The sequence below is a fragment of the Lycium ferocissimum genome, unplaced genomic scaffold (genome assembly GCF_029784015.1).
Source record: "Lycium ferocissimum isolate CSIRO_LF1 unplaced genomic scaffold, AGI_CSIRO_Lferr_CH_V1 ctg3952, whole genome shotgun sequence".
Classification (NCBI taxonomy): domain Eukaryota; kingdom Viridiplantae; phylum Streptophyta; class Magnoliopsida; order Solanales; family Solanaceae; genus Lycium; species Lycium ferocissimum.
This window is the reverse complement of record NW_026725535.1, coordinates 101,629-120,096: the sequence shown is the minus strand read 5'-3', so window position 1 is coordinate 120,096 and position 18,468 is coordinate 101,629. Positions and strand designations below refer to the sequence as shown.

The 18,468-nt window shown below is 39.4% G+C and overlaps 1 protein-coding gene across 1 annotated transcript; it reads right to left on the bottom strand.

Moving 5' to 3' along the window:
* Nucleotides 1-642: 642 nt before the first annotated feature.
* Nucleotides 643-1,710, bottom strand: LOC132044239 (uncharacterized). The gene is made up of 2 exons (XM_059434724.1): nt 1,524-1,710; nt 643-1,433 (listed from the first exon to the last, which is right to left on the bottom strand). Exons 1-2 carry the CDS (start codon nt 1,708-1,710, stop codon nt 643-645), a joined length of 978 nt encoding a protein of 325 aa, XP_059290707.1.
* Between the last annotated feature and the right edge of the window lie 16,758 nt (nt 1,711-18,468).

Below are 18,468 nucleotides of genomic sequence, written 5' to 3'. Positions count from 1 at the left end.
GGCTCACCCATTTACTATCTATAATAGGATAAACAACTGCAGTATCTAACCACTTAATAATCTCTTTCTTGACCACCTCTTGCGTGGGTGGATTCAATCTCCTCTGATATTCAACACTCGGTGTGCTATCCTCCTCGAGCTAAATTTTATGCTCACAAATACCAGAAGGCATACCCCAAATGTAAGTAATGGTCCACCCAATCGCATGTCTATACTCTCTCAGAATCTCTAACAACCTCTCCGTCTGCTCATCATTCAACAATATAGACACAACCACTGGCAAAGTACTATCCGTACCCAAAAATTCATACCTCAAATGTGATGCCTGCTTAAGCTCAAGCTTAGGTGGCTCTACAATAGATGACTTTGCTGGAGAAGTCTTTCTATTCCCAAGATCAAGATCAAGCTTTTTGGTTGGTAAGAGTAGGAACCTAACCCCACAAGAGAATTAACAGTTTCCACGTAACCTTTCATATCATCAGCATCGAAGTTCACCAATATGGCTGCTAGAGCCTCACCCAAACATTCTTCTTCCATTTTAAATTCAACAGCCTCATCTATCACATCAATGGTATCAATAATCGAAATGCTTTCATAAGCACTCGGTAGCTTCATTCCCTTGCTAGCCTGAACAGTCACCTCTTAATCATTAACACGGAACTTGATCTTGTTTGTCTCTGAATCCATAAGAGCCCTTCCTGTGGAAAGGAAAGGTCTTCCCAGAATAATAGGAATATCTTGATCAACAGCACAATCAAAAATCACGAAATCTGCCTGTAGAAGGAATTCGCCAACCCAACTAAGCACATCATCAACAACCCCAACTGGCCTCTTTATAGATCTATTAGCCATATGTAGTCTCATGGTGGTAGGTCTAGGCATTCCAAACCCCGATTGCTTATAAACAGTAAGCGGCATAAGATTAATGCTAGCCTCATTATCACATAAAGCACGAGCAAAATCAAGGTGACCAACAGAACATAGAATAGTAAAGGCCTCTGGATCCTCTTTCTTCTGAACACTCGTTATAGTATTGATAGAACTAAAATGATGAGTTAGACTCACAGTGTCATGCTTGATCGTTCTCTTCTTTGTCAACAGTTCCTTCAAATATTTTACAAAACCCGGCATCTCGTGGAAGGCATCAAGAAAAGAAATGTTCATCGATAGCTGCTTTAACTGATCATAGAACCTCTGACACTTAGCATCCTTAGTCTTCTTCACCAACCTCTGTGGAAAGGGAGGTTTAGATTTAAATAGTTCGATCAAAGGGCGAAGAGCCTTTTTAACTGTTGCTTTGCTAGTGTCACTACTGCATTCATGCTTTTTAGAATTTTTTGGAATATCAGTGACCTTCTTAGTAATAGGAACCTCTGTTTGGACCTCATCAATAATTGTTGGCACATCAGATTGTGCCTCTTCTTCTTCAGTAACTAGCTAGAGATTAATCACATTCTTCTCTGCACTTTGAAGTAGTTTCCCACTCTGAGTGCTAATAGCAGCACACCTCTCATAAGAATTACCTCTACCACTCTTCGGATTTAGAATAGTGTCACTAAGAAGTCCTCCCTTCTGTGGAGGGTGTTGTTCTCTGGAAATATCTCGTATCTGCGACTCGAGCTTCTGAATGGAAGCACTGTGAGATCCCACGATCAGCCCATTCAATATTCTATCTGCTTTGTCTTGGTTGGCTAGCACCTTCTCAAGCATGCTCTCCAACTTAGAACTCTCTTACTCATTGGATTGACCTTTTGGTGGAATATAGGGATTGGAACTCCTATTTCCAAAGTTATTGTTATTTTTGTAGTTCCACTGGTTTGAGCCACCATAGTTTTTGTTGTAATTACCTTGTCCCTGTTGAAGTCTCCATTGATTCTGAGTCTGAGTCTGATTCTGATAGCCTCCTTGGTAGTTCTGCCTTTGGTAACCCCCTTGAGAGTTATTAACATAGTTAACATCTTCATACTGCATAGGAGGCCCTTCTTGATATGGACCCTCTTGAACTTAGTACATGCCCTTGGGCATTCCCCGAACATCTTCAACAACATTAACTTTCTTCGCTTCATTTCCATCAAGTCTCTTAGTCAGCAAAGAAATATTGGTTGCTATTTGAGCTAGAGTCTGTTGAGTCTCTTGATTCTCCTTCACAATGTTATGGATCTTTGGAGCTCCATAGGCTACACTGTCAGTACCACCCGGATGCCATGCTTGATTGTGAGTAGTAAGATTCTCAACCAACTGAGTGATTCGAGCATATGTCTTGTCCATAAAACACCCACCAGCTGCATTATTCTCCACTGCTTGTGTCAATGGATCAACCCTCTATAGAACTTCCCCATCAATATATGTTCTGGAAAACCATGATTTGGAGACTTCTGCGAATATTCCTTAAATCTCTCCCAAGCTTCAAATAGTTGTTCCACCGGAAGCTGTTTCCCCGGAAGCTGTTTGAAATCATACATCTTGTCACGAATTTCAGCTTTCTTGCTTGACCGAAACCACTTCTTGAGAAAAATAGCAACCAGCTCTCCCCACATATGAATAGTGTTGTTGGGCAGCTTCTCAAACCAAACTCTTGCTTCACCGGCTAAATAGTATTTGAAAACTCTTAGCCGAATAACATCATCTGGAACAGCATTCTGCATATGTTGGGTACACACACCCACGGAATTCTTCAAATGTTGGTAAGGATCATCTTCAAGAAGTTTGAAAATATCCCTCAAGCTTGAGCAGTTGGTAGACAGTGGAGTCAATCTTGCAGTTTGCAGCATTCATCCTAGGTGGAACAAAGAGCATATGCATATTCCACCTCGTCTAGCATATCCGCAAAGACATTCTCAACCTCCACTTCCATTGGTGGGTCTTGCGCTTGGAAATTCTTATTACCACCTACTCTACATCCTCCTATGTTGTTCATGATCACCTGGTTCACATTAAACAGCAAACAAGGTGTGATGGAATAGAAAAAGACTTTAAATAAAGCACACACTATTTAGTAATTTCAAAACCGTATTCCCCAGCAACGGCGTCAAAATTTGATACGCTCAAATTACACTTATTAAATGATGTAACGCGGACGATGTCAAATATAGTAACCCAACTAGGTTGGGGTGGAATCCCACAGGGAATATGGTGTGAAAAGGTTAATAAAGTCGTATAGTACTTTCTTGCTGTCTAATTTCGTATTCCGTTGAGTTTGTACAAAATTGGTTGTTTATTAACTACTTGCTTTGATTGTAATGAATATGATTAAAGCAACCAAGGTTTTGTCCCCCTTTAGATAAAGTGTATGCTATGGATATGGATCGTTGTAAGAATGCACTTAACCTCTAATTGAATCCCCAGTATTTCCCAACAGTTAAGGACTATTTCCCTTTATGATTTTCCCAAATATAAAAGAGTTGATATGAAGAATGGTTAATATGTGCCAAGTAAATTCCTCTTATTCCTAAGTGAATCTATTAAACGAGAGTTAACAGCCCGAGTTCTTGTTACTTGTTCTTCCCAAACCCTAACTTATTTTCCCAAATAAATTAAGGTTTATGGCTTAAGTTACTGTTTGAAACCATCAACTAACAATGAATAATGAAGAATAAGTAAACCCTAACAATCCATTTTTCATATATCAATCTTAATTCCCAATCACATAAAACCCATCCTAGGGTTCACAACCTTAGTAATTGATTTAGCTACTCATATTGAAGAAAGAAACACATAATATAATATAAGTCATAATGCTTAGGATTGATTAAAATTAGAATAAAGTAATTGCAATTGTCTTGTCTTGTTCTCCAAAAAGCTTCAAAAACTATAAAGTATCGAATGCTAGAAGAATAGTACTGAAATATGACAACTGATAATGAATAATGAATAAAACCCTGTGAGAAACTATTTATAAGGTCCAAAAACTCGGAATCTTCTTTAAGACAAAACTGCCCTGACGGAACAAAGTTAGGTCACCAAGTACGGGACAGATGTACGAGCCGTACTTCAAAGTTCGTCCCGTCCTTCTAGCCCGTACCTCATCTTCCAAAATTGAGACATTCTGTTTCTTGCTAATGGAAGTACGTGATACATGTACGGGATGTACAAATATGTACGGCTTGTACTTTTGCAAAAAGTGTAGACTTCAGTGAAAATTCCTTGTTTTTTCTTTTTAGTACTCATTTTCCTGAAACACAAAAAAAAAAAATCAAAACAACACAAACTTGCTTAAAAACAAGTAAAACTTATAGTCAAAAAGCATCATATGAGCCGTAATTTCACGGCACATCACTCATCCATAGTATACAAACTTAAAGCATTCGACCATTCCTTAATTTGCTTAGCCGTTTCGCTACTGTTCACAATTACAGTAGGTTTCCCATCAATAACAGCCAGAGGTATAAACGTAAAGGGCATACCATTTGCAACATTCCTGTTATTGGAGAATAAACTAGTCCAAGTGCTAGCTTGTTTCATTCTCTCGGTCTCCTGCTTCCATAACAGAATTTTCTCTTATTCAGCCGCTACCCTAGTCTCCTCAATAGGTGGTACATGTTCCTTTGTTAAATCATCAGCCCTTGTGTCAGCAAAAACCTCGCTTACTGTATTAGGTCCCGTACTTGCATTCGCCATAGATGTTGAACCCAAAATTGATGGTGATTTGAGACTTGGTTCCACAATTTCAGGTAATAGCCTTGGGAATCCAGAACTTGACGTTGTTAGCAACACCGATGTATCCTTTCCTGGTGTGATTGAGCTTTTGTTCACCGATTTGCCTTTGCCAGCAGAAAATTAGGGCTTGGAGTGATATCTTGAGTTGGACACCACATTCTTCGTCTTCGTAACCACCCGGAATTGTTCCTCATCCATCTTTTTTGGTCGTCCTCAACCGCGTTTAGCCATGGCGGTGGAGGTGGCGCACGTTAGCAAGGATAACTAATCATGCGCCGAGAGAGAAAAAGTATGATGATCTAAAAACTTAATTACTTTTCCTTCAAAAGAAAGCCTTCCTATCACTTATAATTGAAAGTCTCTTTAATTAAAGGGAAAACAAATTAAAGGTCTCCAAATAATATATTCTTTGTCAGAGCATGTTTGGAAAGCCACCATACAATTGGATTTGAGTGTAAATTGGATGTAATTACACGGTTTTGACATGTTTGTCCAACCAAATAATTACATAGTCAGCATATAATTAGGTGTGCTTGAGGGGGTGTAATTACACTCTTCAATTCTCAAGAGGAGAGAATTCCGGCAATTACATGGTGTAATTACATGATTACTTTTTAATTTCTTTTCTTTTTGTTTTCTTTTTTTAATTTTTTCTTTTGATTTATTTTTTATTTTTATTTATTTTTTAATTTTTACTTTTTAAATTGCTTTTGTTTTTAAAATATTTTTTTTTTACATTATTTATCTTTCATTTCTTTTCTTCTCATTTCCCAGCCTTACTTCTTGTGAATTCATGTAATTGTTCGTATTTTTTATTTCTTATTTTTTTTATTTTCTTCATTTAGCGTAACTGCGTTATTGTTCAACTTTTTGAAACTACACCTCCTAATATTAGAAAGAACGAGTCATTAACAAACTTGACATATAATGAATGATGTCATTAAAATAAAATTTCATTGTTGAATGAGGTTATAGACTTATGTTTTCCTTTTTTTAAAATTATATTTACTTAAGTTATGTTGGAACTTATTTTATGTTATGTAAGAATTTGACATAAGAGTATTATGTTAACTTTTTAAAAAAAAAAAATTGAATTTATGCTATATTTACGGTTCAAATTTATTTGTTTTAGAAGTATTGACTTATTATTTCATATTGCATGCCATTCATTTTTCAATTAGAATTGATAGATTATTTTTGGGGAAATTTCAATAATTTACAATCCAAAGATAAGAAATTACATCCACGTAGCCATATTTTATACATCTGCATAGCCACTTTTTCATGGTATACAACATTATACGACAATATACAACTTTATACACTTACTTTAGACAATGTATCAACCTTGTGTAAAAGTGTATAATAATGTATAAGACCAATCTATATATAATATAAAGTTAGGCATAGAAAAGATGAAGTGGCACCTCCCTATGGCCAGCATTCCTATTTATCTATTTTCTCATTTTTTGGGCATTTTCACTTATTTTTCACCTAAGAATTCTTGCAGAATGATAAAAGAAATCCTATTAATTCCCTCATTAATTAAGTTCTTTCCTCATAATGTTGAGTAAACTAAAAGCCATAAGTTACAAGAAGTACAAGGTAACGTATTTCATAATGTTATTAAATGTAGTTAAGAAACTCAATGGCCTTCTATATTATATGGGTATTGCTTTGTTGTAGGGTTGCTTTTTTAAGGAAATATGCAGGAGGAGTTTTCACTCTGATGAAACCAGCCGTGAGTAACTATTATTGTATGCAAACTCAATAAGAGGTAAATGATCATCCTAGCTACCTCCGAAGTCAATCACACAAGCTCTCAGCATGTCCTCAAGTGTCTGTATAGTACGCTCCGCTTGTCCATCTATCTACAGATGAAATGCAGTACTAAGACTCACCTGAGTCCCCAATCCATTCTGAAAAGATTTCCAGAAGTTGGCTGTAAATTGCGCTCATCTATCTGAAATAATGGTCGTAGGAACACCATGAAGTCGTACAATCTCTTTAAGGTAAAGCTTCGTATAATCTTCAGCTGTATGAGTAGTTCTGACAGGCAGGAAGTGGGCTGTCTTTGTAAGTCTATCAACTATGACCCATATTGAATCATGCTTTCACGGAGTATGGGGCAAACCTGTAATGAAGTCCATATTGATTACTTCCCATTTCCATGTCGGAATCTCCATAGCCTGCAATAAACCTCCGGGCTTCTGATGCTCTATCTTAATTTGCTGACAATTCGGACATTGAGAGACAAATCCTGCTATATCTCTTTTCATACCATCCCACCAATAAACTTCCTTGAGATCGCGATACATATTTATTGTGCCCGGATGAATAGAATAGCGGGCATAATGAGCTTCCCCTATGACCTGCTGACGAAGCCCTGCAACATTAGGAACGCACAATCTACCTCTATACCTAAGTACTCCATCTCATGTAATCACAAAGGGCGTCTTTTCTTTCTGAGGAGCTGTATCCCGGTAATAAACTAACACTGGATCCTCGTACTAACGTTCCTTTATCTCGGCCACCAAAGATGATATCGCGGTATTTTGAACAATAACCCCTGCATCACCTGAATCTAACAGCCGAACTCTGAGGCTAGCTAATTAACGTACTTCGCGGACTATCTCCTTTTTCTCTAGCTGTACATATGACAGGCTACCCATGGATTTACGACTAAGAGCATCGGCTACTACATTAGCCCTTCCAGGATGGTACAGAATATCAACATCATAATCTTTCAGCAACTCTAGCCATCGTCTCTGGCGTAAATCAAGTCCTTCTGCTTAAAGATGTACTGGAGGCTCTTATGATCAGTATAGATATCAACATGAATACCGTATAAATAGTGCCTCCACATTTTCTAGACATGAATCACTGCAGCTAACTCAAGATCATGGGTTGGAGAGTTCTTCTCGTGCTGCTTCAGTTGTCTTGAAGCATAAGCGACAACCTTGTCATGCTGCATTAATACACAGCCTAAACCAATACCTGAAGCATCACAATATATCACATAGTCGTCTGTTCCCTCTGGAAGAGTCAAAACAGGTGCTGAAGTCAGCTTGTCCTTCAATATCTGAAAACTCCACTCACATGCATCTATCTACTGGAACTTAGATGATTTCTGAGTCAGCTTGGTCAATGGGGCTGAAAGAGAAGAAAATCCTTCCACGAATCTTCTATAATATCCAGCTAGGCCTAAGAAACTACGTATCTCCGTCGGTGTAGTATGCCTCGACCAATTCTTCACAGTTTTAATCTTTTGAGTATCCACTTTAATGCCTTTATCTGAAATAATGTGGCCGAGAAAAGCCACAGAGTTCAACCAGAACTCAAATTTGGAAAACTCCGCATATGCCTCTTTATCTCGAAGGACTCTAAGCACTGCACGTAGATGCTCTGCATGATCAGCCTCTGATGGCGAATAAACCAAAATATCATCTATAAACATAATGACGAACAAATCCAGGAAGGGTCTGAATACACGATTCATCAAGTCCATGAACACGGTTGGAGCATTAGTTAACCCGAATGACATGACACGGAACTCGTAGTGCCCATATATGGTCCGGAATGCCGTCTTCGGAATGTCTTCTTCCTTAACCCTAACCTGATGATATCCTGACCTCAGTCTATCTTCGAGAAATATTTGGCGCCTTGCAATTGGTCAAATAAATCATCAATTCTCGGGAGCGGATACTTATTTTTTACAGTCACTTTATTTAATTGCCTATAATTAATACACATTCGCAAAGAGCCATGCTTCTTTCTTACAAATAATATCGGCGCTCCCCACGGTGATGTACTGAGTCTAATAAAGCCCTTCTCAAGTAAATCCTTCAACTGCTCCTTTAATTCTTTCAATTCTACAGGTGCCATTCTATAAGGAGGGATAGATATTGGTTGAGTATCTGGTAATAGATCAATAGTAAAATCAATCTCCCGTTCTGGCGGAATGCCTGGAGGCTCATCTGGAAATACCTCTGGGAACTCATTGACTACAGGGATAGACTGAAGGGTCGGTGATTCTGCTTGCACATTCTGGACCCAAACGAGGTGATAAATATACTCCTTTTTTATCATCTTCCTTGCCCTAAGGTAGGAAATAAACCTATCCCTTGGCGAAGCAGCATTACCCTTCCACTCTAGGACTGGCTCGTAAGGAAACTAAAATCAAACTACCTTTGTTCTGCAATCAACATTAGCATAACAGGAAGCTAACCAATCTATGCCTATAATAACATCGAAATCAATCATGTCTAACTCGATTAAATCTGCTAGGGTATGGCGGTCACAAACTATCACAACATAGCCTTGATATACTCGCCTAGCTATAACTGGATCACCAACTGGCGTAGACACCTCAAACGGTTCAATCAAGTCAGGCTCTATCCCAAACTTGCCACCAACAAAGTGTTATACCTCGTATTTTGTACATTTGAATATTTCGAGTTAATGGCGGGGAGTTAAGGACAAGATTATTTTTAAGAGTTATTTTAATGCACGAGTGGTTATAAAAATTATTTATGAATGTTGGTAGTATGGAAATATTGAGAAAGGCTAAGGGTAAAAGAGAATTTGCGAAGTGGCCAATGAAAATAATGTGGAAGGCTAGGGGCAAAATGGTAATATTGAGGAAAGTCGAGGGGGCAAAACGGGAATTTCACAATGATCAAGAAAAGTCCAAGGGATGACCTAGTCAAACCATTAAGTCATCATTTATTTTCAAGAAAAGAGAAGAAAACTCTAGAAAAATTTGGAAGAAAAAGAATGAGAAATTGATGACAAATAAGTCATCTTTAATTTCAAGAATTTTCTAGAGAGGGCATGTGCCCCTCACATGATTATATGTATATATATATATATATATATATATATAGGAGTGCTAGCCATATTTCTTACATGATAAGAAGACTTGGAAAAAAAAAAAGAGGAGAAGAGCAAGAAGGAGAAAATATTCGTAACAACATGGCCAAATTTTAGGCCATGGAAATTGATGGGAAAAAATTATTTTCTACTAGTGTTCCTACTAACTTGAGGTCCCCTTTAACATGAGAAGATTGTTGGAGCAAGAAGGAAGCATATTCTTGCAAGTTACAAAATTCTAGTCAAGTGGGGAATTAAGGAAGAAGGTAAGAGTTTATGTTCTTATACATGTTTTGGATAATTATGTATGTTGTAGTATGCAAAGTGAATGAAATTCATGAAGTTGTAGGTGTTGGAGCTTGGCCGTATGGGTGTTATGTGTGCGAATGATGAATCAATTCCTATGTAGCATTTCAATTGTTGTTGTTATGTATTTTATGATGGAAATAAATGAAAAGCATGAAATTGTGATGTTGGTGGTTGTGTGGCCGTGAGATGGCATTGTGGCCGTATGTATGCATGGTTAATGGAACAATGATTCAATGATTTTATTTAGAGTTTTGGTTGTTGTAATGTAAAGAGAAGGATGAAAATTCATGGAAAATATGCATGTGTGTGTATGGCCGAATGGAATAGTGTGTGTAGAAAAAAATGGATTGAATTTATTTAATGGGTATGATGAATTGAAGGTTTGGTTGTGGATTTCATGTTGCAAATAAAAGCTTATGTTGTTGGAATCTAAATCACCGGGGTTGTTATTGTTTTATTGGAGTTGGAAAGCCTTGAAGGAAGTAGTACGTTGATTGAAATTGTTAGTATGATTGTTGGTAATGTTGTTAGTTTGGCCGGTTGTATTCCCGGATTGTTGTGATTGAAATTGGCCAAGTTGAACTTGGTGGGATGGAGTAATTACGGGAAATGCTGCCGAAATTTCGACGACAAGTGTTACCTTAAGATTCAACTTCAAATACTCTAATTGACGTTTGGTAAATGTGACCAAATCGTAGATTCTGGCGAACTTGGAACTGGAATTTGGAGTAGCAGAAGGAGCGGAAAGAGGTATGTAAGACTTCACTTTCCTTCTTTGGCATGTCTTAGACATAATAGGCTTGAACACGTGTCTCGGGGACTACTCTAATCCTAGAAATCCGAGATTGAAATTGGTTACTATTCATTCAGTAGAATTGAAGTAAATGTTCATGAATAGTTGAAAGAAATGTCTAAACACCTAGAACCTGCATGAATAAGACCCGACTACCCTAAAACTCTCATAAGTAACGTTATGAAATGTTTCATATGTAAATTGTATACGCCACCTCATTTGACTCGAGGTGGGCCCGCTATTCCTTAATTTCCTCCTATGGCTCCATTTGGCTTATTTCCGTACTACAGCTAAAGGAAACTTTTGGACATCTTTCCGACTACTAAGTAATAGTTGTTTTAACTAATCCCTCGATTCCAAGGCATGAATTTCCTTACGAAAGTTCCTAAATGTTTTCCAAAGTATTCATTGTTCTCTAAATCCAAGTTTTACAAATTTTTGAAAGTCTTTATGACTAAAACAATGACCATGATTCTATGATGACAATGAAGATGTTGGATATGAGAAAATGACTATGACATGACATGACATGACATGACATGATATGACACGACAGGACATGATATGCTATGACAGGACATGATATCCTATGATATGACACGGTATGATATGATATGATACGAAATGACATGTTCTACGCTCTCTTAATGTTAATCTCTATTGGTAGTCTCGCCTTATGATTATCAATCCTTCAAGGTGAGACAAGCGCCATGATTACCCCATAATGCGATCGAGAGGTTTCCGACCTTACGTCCCTCCGACGAGTACATGACTTTCTTTGGGCTCTCGTACATGCCATACCTCGTATATGGGTTGGGGGATGGGATACACGTATATGTGAATGGGAAGGGAAACATGTTTCATTGCCACTGGTCGGTGGCTTATCATCCCGGACGCGGATGCCCGGACGCGGGATATAGGGTAGCCGACGTATTTCGGCGCTACATGTGGGTGGCCGGTTGTCGGCGCTATGATACCGTATGACCGGACGAGATGCATGGCATCCGCCCCTAGGGGCACTCATATGCACAGGTCACAACTTTACATGATATGATTCCTATGTACAGGTTACAGCTTTACACATGACATGTTCCATATGCACAGCTTACTCCCTTATACATGATATGTCTCATATGTACAGGATACTTTCTCACATGATATGCTCTACATCTCCATACTGTTGTTGCACATGATTATGTCTCTTTCTATGTTACCATCCATGTCTTACATACTCGGACGTTGCTCGTACCGACCCTCTTCTTCGGGGGCACGTTTCATGCCGCGCCAGTGAACCGTTTAGGCCGAAGCTAGCATAGAAGATGTCCGGCGGGGGTGGTAGCTCCACTTGCCCGGAGGCCGCCGAGTCGTATATGTGCCATGATGACTTGTTCGGAGTTAGAGACTTTGCGCCGTAGTGGGTATTGGGTTGTCGGGCTATAAGGGCTCCAACAAATGACACGTTATTACGTCTCGTGTTACGAGTCTTATATGATGTTAGATTTTGCTTATGAAAAAAAAATTTCTATGTATTCACTTCTATCGACTCATAAGTTTATATGTGTAACAAGAGTTAGCGGGTTCGCTCGGCTCCGAATATGGGGTCGGGTGCCCATCACACCCTAGTAAGATCGGGGTGTGACACAAAGGGAGTAACATATGATAAAGTAGAACCTGGATCAATCAGTGCGTTTACATCATGGGAGGAAATTGATAATATACCTGTGACAACATCAGGAGACGGCTCACGATCCTGTCTACCAGCTAATGCATAGACGTGGTGCTGAGGCCCACTCGAGCTAGACGCTCCACTCCTCCATCTACCATGTCCTGCTGGTGCCTAAGAACCTTGCCCTAAAGGGCGTACTACAGAGGAAAAAACATCTATAGACCACGTAGGGGCCGAACCATACTCCCTCTCTCCGACGGATGCTCGCAATATGACACAGGCGGCCACAAGCATAACAAGCATCCGAGCCCGACAACACCGACCCGTACGATGTAACTTGCCAACCGGGGCACACCGCGGTAGTTAGGTGAGGGGTCTCATCTGGCCTGACTCCGGTCTATGCTGAGAACCCGAAGCTCTAGAACTCTGACCCGCTCCGGAATAAGAAGACCGATCAAATCTCGGACCTGAAAATCGCGGAGGTGTACTCCCTGCCGAATGGAATGGATACCGGGAATACTGCTGTCTCTGTCCTCATCTGAACTCACCCCCGGTATCTAAAGATCTATCCCTCTTACCATGGCCCGGTCACGCTCACGCTCTGTCCTCCGCTGACGCTTACGGTCCTCCAAATTTTGTGCATAAGCCTATATACGGGAGATATCCATGCCCGGCTACAACGCGACTGTCGTACAATCATCTATCAAGTGTGGCCGTAGGCCAGCCACCAAACGATGAACTCTGTCCTCCATCTCAGCCACCATGGCTGGGGCATATCTAGCCAAAGAATCGAAGTACACATAATACTCCTGAACATTCATACTGCCCTGCTCAATATGCAAAAACCTATCTGCTCGGGCCCGTCGGACTTCTGGTGGTAGATAATGGCAAATAAAAGCATCTGAAAACTCTCGTCAAATGGCTGGAGGGGCGTTCTCTCCCCTAGACAGCTCCCATGTCTCATACCACTGTACTGCAATGTCACGGAGCCTATATGAAGTTAACTCCACTGACTCGACCTCATCCGCGTGCATAACCCTCAGGGTCCTCTGCATACCATCAATGAAATCCTGGGGGTCCATATTTTATTTCAAGACAGAAAACTTTGGAGGATCTAACCCGAGGAAAGTCTTAACCCTCGAATTACCAGCCCGTTCTACCTAATCAACACCAGCTCCCCGTCGCTGAGCCTGAGCGGCTACCAATCTGTTCAATAAATGTACAGCATCCCGCACATCCTGGCCCGGTGCATCTGGCTGAGGAACTGGGGGCACTAGGGCAGGTGCTGGAGGCGGGGTATGTGAAGTCTGAGATGGGCTCTCACTCTGAGTCTCATCCCGAGCCCTAGTAGCCTGCCGAGTACGGCTAGCGGCCTCACCAACCACTCTCTTGCCCTTCTAGGCAGCTGTAGCTTTCTTGCGAGGCATCGCTAAAATCAGAACAAATCATTAGAAAGCGAACGCTTAACACATGGCTCTATCGCACGATTTAAGAGAGAAAGAATGACACTTTCCTAAATGTCCTGTAGCCTCCTGTTTATAAGTGTGGTGCACAACACACCCATAAATAAGACTCTACTAGACACGGTCTGTAGACAACCCTAGGATGGAACTGCTCTGATACCACTTCTGTCACGACCCAAAACCGATGAGCCGTGACAAGTGCCTGATCTCTAGTGATCAAACACCCCTACACTCGTACCTGAATAACACTGCCTAACAAGGGTCCATAAATAACTCAATTTGGACTATACTGTCTCAAGAAAGGAGGACATCATGATCTCTGTACAATCTGTAGATATATACATGTGAGATGGAAAGAACAATGCAAGCCGACTAGGCCGCTACATATACTGTACACAAAAGAATAGAAGCCGACAAGGCTATATCATCTGTCAAATACATACAACTGTCTACAGACCTCTACTGGAATAAAAGCTCTAGAAAGGACGGGACAGGGCCCCGTCATACCCATATACATATACATCTCAAAAGGGTGGCATACCAAAACAGACTGCAGCTCCGGACCAAGTGGAGCGCACTGACCACCGCTGGGTAGAAGTCCTACTAAGCTGGACCGCCTGTCTGTCTACCTGAACCTGCGGGCATGAACGCAGCCCCCCGAGCAATAGGGGAGTCAGTACGGATAATGTACTGAGTATGTAAGGCATAAGGGTAACATATACATAAGAAACATAAACGGAATCTGAAACTCAAAAGCCAAACTGACTGTCTGGATGCATCCGTATGACTGAGTATCTCAAAGCACTTGCATAAATCTATATAACTGACAATGCCTCTGTGGGCGTATAATATGCATGCTCTCGATGATAATCATGCTCATGAATATATATGGGTCATAGTGCTGAGGAACGTTCGGCCCTATCCATTATCTCATATCCCATCGGCCTCTCTGCGGCCATCCTATATATATATATATATATATATATATATATGTTCTCGGTTACTAAAATTACACTTAATAATACTATGGTCTTTTAATGCTCTATATTTCTTTTCAGGGTATATTCTTAAGTCTAAATATTCTAAATTTTTTAAAAGATACTTTATATTTTTGTCCGTTTGCTGAGCTGTCCCGTTACTTTATTAAAGCTACTGCTTTATTAGAGCTTCTTTAATAAAGGAAAAGTTTCACATGACGATGGGGCCCCAAGAGCACCCGGCTGAACTCAAAAGATTCTTCACAAATTTGCTTAGTAGCTTTTCAGCCATCAAATTGGACTTTTAAAGTATTACCAGAATATGTAATAGACAGACAACAAAGATGTTTGGTAGATAATTTATGGATTTCGCATAATAGTTATCGTATGATATAGTTAACTTGAAAAAGACTTATAAATCTATACATATATATATTATGGATTTCGCATAATAGTTATCGTATGATATAGTTAACTTGAAAAAGACTTATAAATCTATACATATATATATATATATATTCCATCCCTGCATATTCTTCAGGATTTATTTTTATGGGTTTTATTAGTCTTATTCCTCTATTTTCCATTACTTCTGGTATATATATATATATATATATAGCTGCGGAACGTGTATTCCGATCCATATATCATCATCATGGTGCACCAACTAATCAGGTGGTAATGCGTGTATAACGCCTATCCCTTTCCCCATACCTCATATACATATAATATTCGCGTATATAACGCCTTTTGATCACGGGTCAATATGCATATGAATATATGAATGCAATGCATGTATAAACTAAATACATAGAACTCTCAGAGTGACACAAGGTCGTACTATCTCCGATGGACATCTTTTGAGCTAACATCATCAATATAAGAAATCTCAAGACCCATGAATAGAAAGAACAATCATAAACGGGGTATAGGAACATCAATGACTGAAGTACTCCTAATGCTTCTAAGAGTAGAGTAATATGGAAGCTCGTTTACTCACTTGTTGGGTCGTATCATAAGATCATGCCAAAAATGAAAGAAAGGTTAGTCTTAACATACCTTGAAGTGTACCTAATCGTCCAACTTCTACTTCTCGAGCTTGTAAGTCTACAATAAAGATAACATAGGCCTTAATTAGACTATTTACCTCACTTACTAACCATTTTAAATACAAAAAGAGCTTAACGAATTGCGGACAACATTTCCCTTGTAAACTTAACAATCCTCCAACTTCCGATTCAATCCAACATCAACCACAATATCAACAACAACAATGTCAACACTTACATATCAAGATATAATCAAATCCATTCCAAATCATCTCTTAAAACAGCCCCTAATCAACATCTTACCCTTCATCAACTTACCACTTTCATAACTATCTTCCCTTTACTTAAAACCACTAAAACTCTTAGTAATTAACTTAAATACAAAGGTAGGAATCATTTACATACCTTGAGGGGTCTAAGATTCCAAGGATAAACTTCAACTCCAACTTTCCAAGCTTCACAACTTTAATGAAACCCTAGGAACAACTTCTTCTTCACAAGCTCGAGTTTACGGGGCTCAGATCTTACTAGAATTCCTCCAATGTGATGGGAATTGTAAAGGGGAAATATTCTAGGGTTTTCTCTGGTTGGGGAGTGGAAAATAATGTAATAAAATGTAAGGGCTCCATATATATAGGTGGAACAAAACAGCCCCAGTGGTTGCGGGTCGACGAGCAAGTCGACAGTCCCGTCGACATGTCGTCGGCTGTCGACTTGCACCGTCCCTTTACCACCTGAGATTCAAGGGCTGCTACTAGTTGACTGTGCGAAGGATGCCGACGTCGACATGTTGACGGGCCGTCCCTTTGCACGTCAATGTGCTCTGAGGCCTGAATTCCCTGAGTCACCTACTTCGCGTCGATTCGATTCGTTTCACTTCTATTCCTATCGTATTGCAAAGAATGCATACTTATACTTTTGTACACGCAAGGTAAAGCACTTAATAGCTCAAAAAATTAGGTGCGGGTTTCTATACTAAGGGTGTTATATCCCGTATTTTGTACGTTGGGGTATTCCGAGCTAGTCGTGATAAGTTAAGGACAAGACTATTTTGGAATACGAGGTAGTGACTCTTAACCTCCAATTTTGTTTTATTGCACAAGTTGCTTATGAATTTTATTGGATGGACATATTAAGAAAAATTAGGGGCTAGAAGTTGAAAAAATATTTCATGAAAAGCCACAAGTGGCCGTGTGGTGGGTGTGGGCTCCCACCCATGGCTTGGCTAATTTTGATTGCCACAAGCCATAAGAGGGCCATGTGTCCACCTTGTATTTGTAGATGCTATATATATATATATATATAGATAAGTGATGACAAAGCAAGACATATTCATCATTTTCACAACTCTAGAAACTTGGAGAAGAGAAGAGAGAAATTCGGCCATGGCTAGCCGAAAATTTGGTGTCCCTAAATATTGATCAAAAAATAATTTTCTTCTAGTATTCCAACCAATTGGAAGGTCCCTAATAACGTGAAGTAGTTGTTGGAGCAAGCAAAGCATTCATTTTTACAATTTACAAACCCTAGCCAAGTTGAGAAGTTAAAGGGTAAAGGTAAGGTTTAATCTCCTTTTACATGTGTTATGGATGATTTGTGCATGTTGTAGTGTGTAGAAATGAATGAAATTCATGGAACCATAGGTGTTGGTGCTTAGCCGTGTAGGGGTCATTTGGTGTAGAGGTGAGGAACTAAATTTACTTAGTGTTTTGGTTGTTGTTGTTGTGGATTCTATGATGTAAATAAAGGCTTAATGGTTCAAGTTGGAGTTGTAATTGTTTGTGGGCTGTTGTAGAAGCTAATATGATGTTAATATTATTTCTTACATTTGTGTAAATGATGTTGTTAACGTGTGGTTGTTGGCATAGTTCACGAATTTGGAAGGAAAGAATGTGTTGTGTTGCTCTTGTCGAGCTTGGAAGATTTCGGGTGGTGTTGGCTTGATTGTATGTGGTTGAATTGAATGTAATTGGAATGCTGTCGAATTTTGTAGAAAGGAGTTACTAACGTTAGAATGCATTTTGAATTAATTGTTGATGTTGTTAATATGGTTGTTGGTATTGTTGTTGATGATTTGGCCGAGTGGAATTCTCGGGGTTTGTTGAAATTATAAAGGAAATGCTGTCTGAATTTCTGTAAATGAAGTGCTAGCTTAGGATTGGATTCCTAAGTACCTATAGCTAATGTTTGGTATCTAATGACATTGTTGTAGATCTTGGGATGCCCGAGACTTAAGTTTGGGTTAGCTTAGGAAGCGGACGAGGTATGTAAAGCTATCCCTTCTTTCTTTTGGCATGTCTTAGATGTAAGTAAGATACGATACGAGCCTCGGGGTAACTCTATTCATAAGTTCCGAGCATGTCTACGATTCTTATTCACTTCTTGATATTAGCCTCCTTAATATGGTCGAGCCATTGCCCTCGAGTCTTTTGTATGATTGGATAGTACATGATGCATAGAGAGATCCTATTCCTAAAGGGTTCTAAAATGAATAATGTCCGTAACTTTCATAAACGGGCTCGGATTGCTTTGATACGTTCGTAGAGGATTCTATAATGAATAATGCCCGTATCTTTTCTAGGCGGGCTCGGATTGGTTTGATACATGTATAGGATCCCTGAGTCTTCCCTTAATACAGCTTATAGCGACATTAGAAAAACTTACTTTGGCTATCGTTTTAATA

What these genes read in the sequence shown, in the direction of transcription:
- LOC132044239 (XM_059434724.1), bottom strand. Translation starts at nt 1,710, where the DNA reads ATGCTTGAGAAGGTGCTAGCCAACCAAGACAAAGCAGATAGAATATTG. An exon ending in AAATCCGAAGAGTGGTAGAG is followed by an intron (nt 1,434 to 1,523) that starts GTAATTCTTATG and finishes ATCTCTAGCTAG; the next exon opens with TTACTGAAGAAGAAGAGGCA.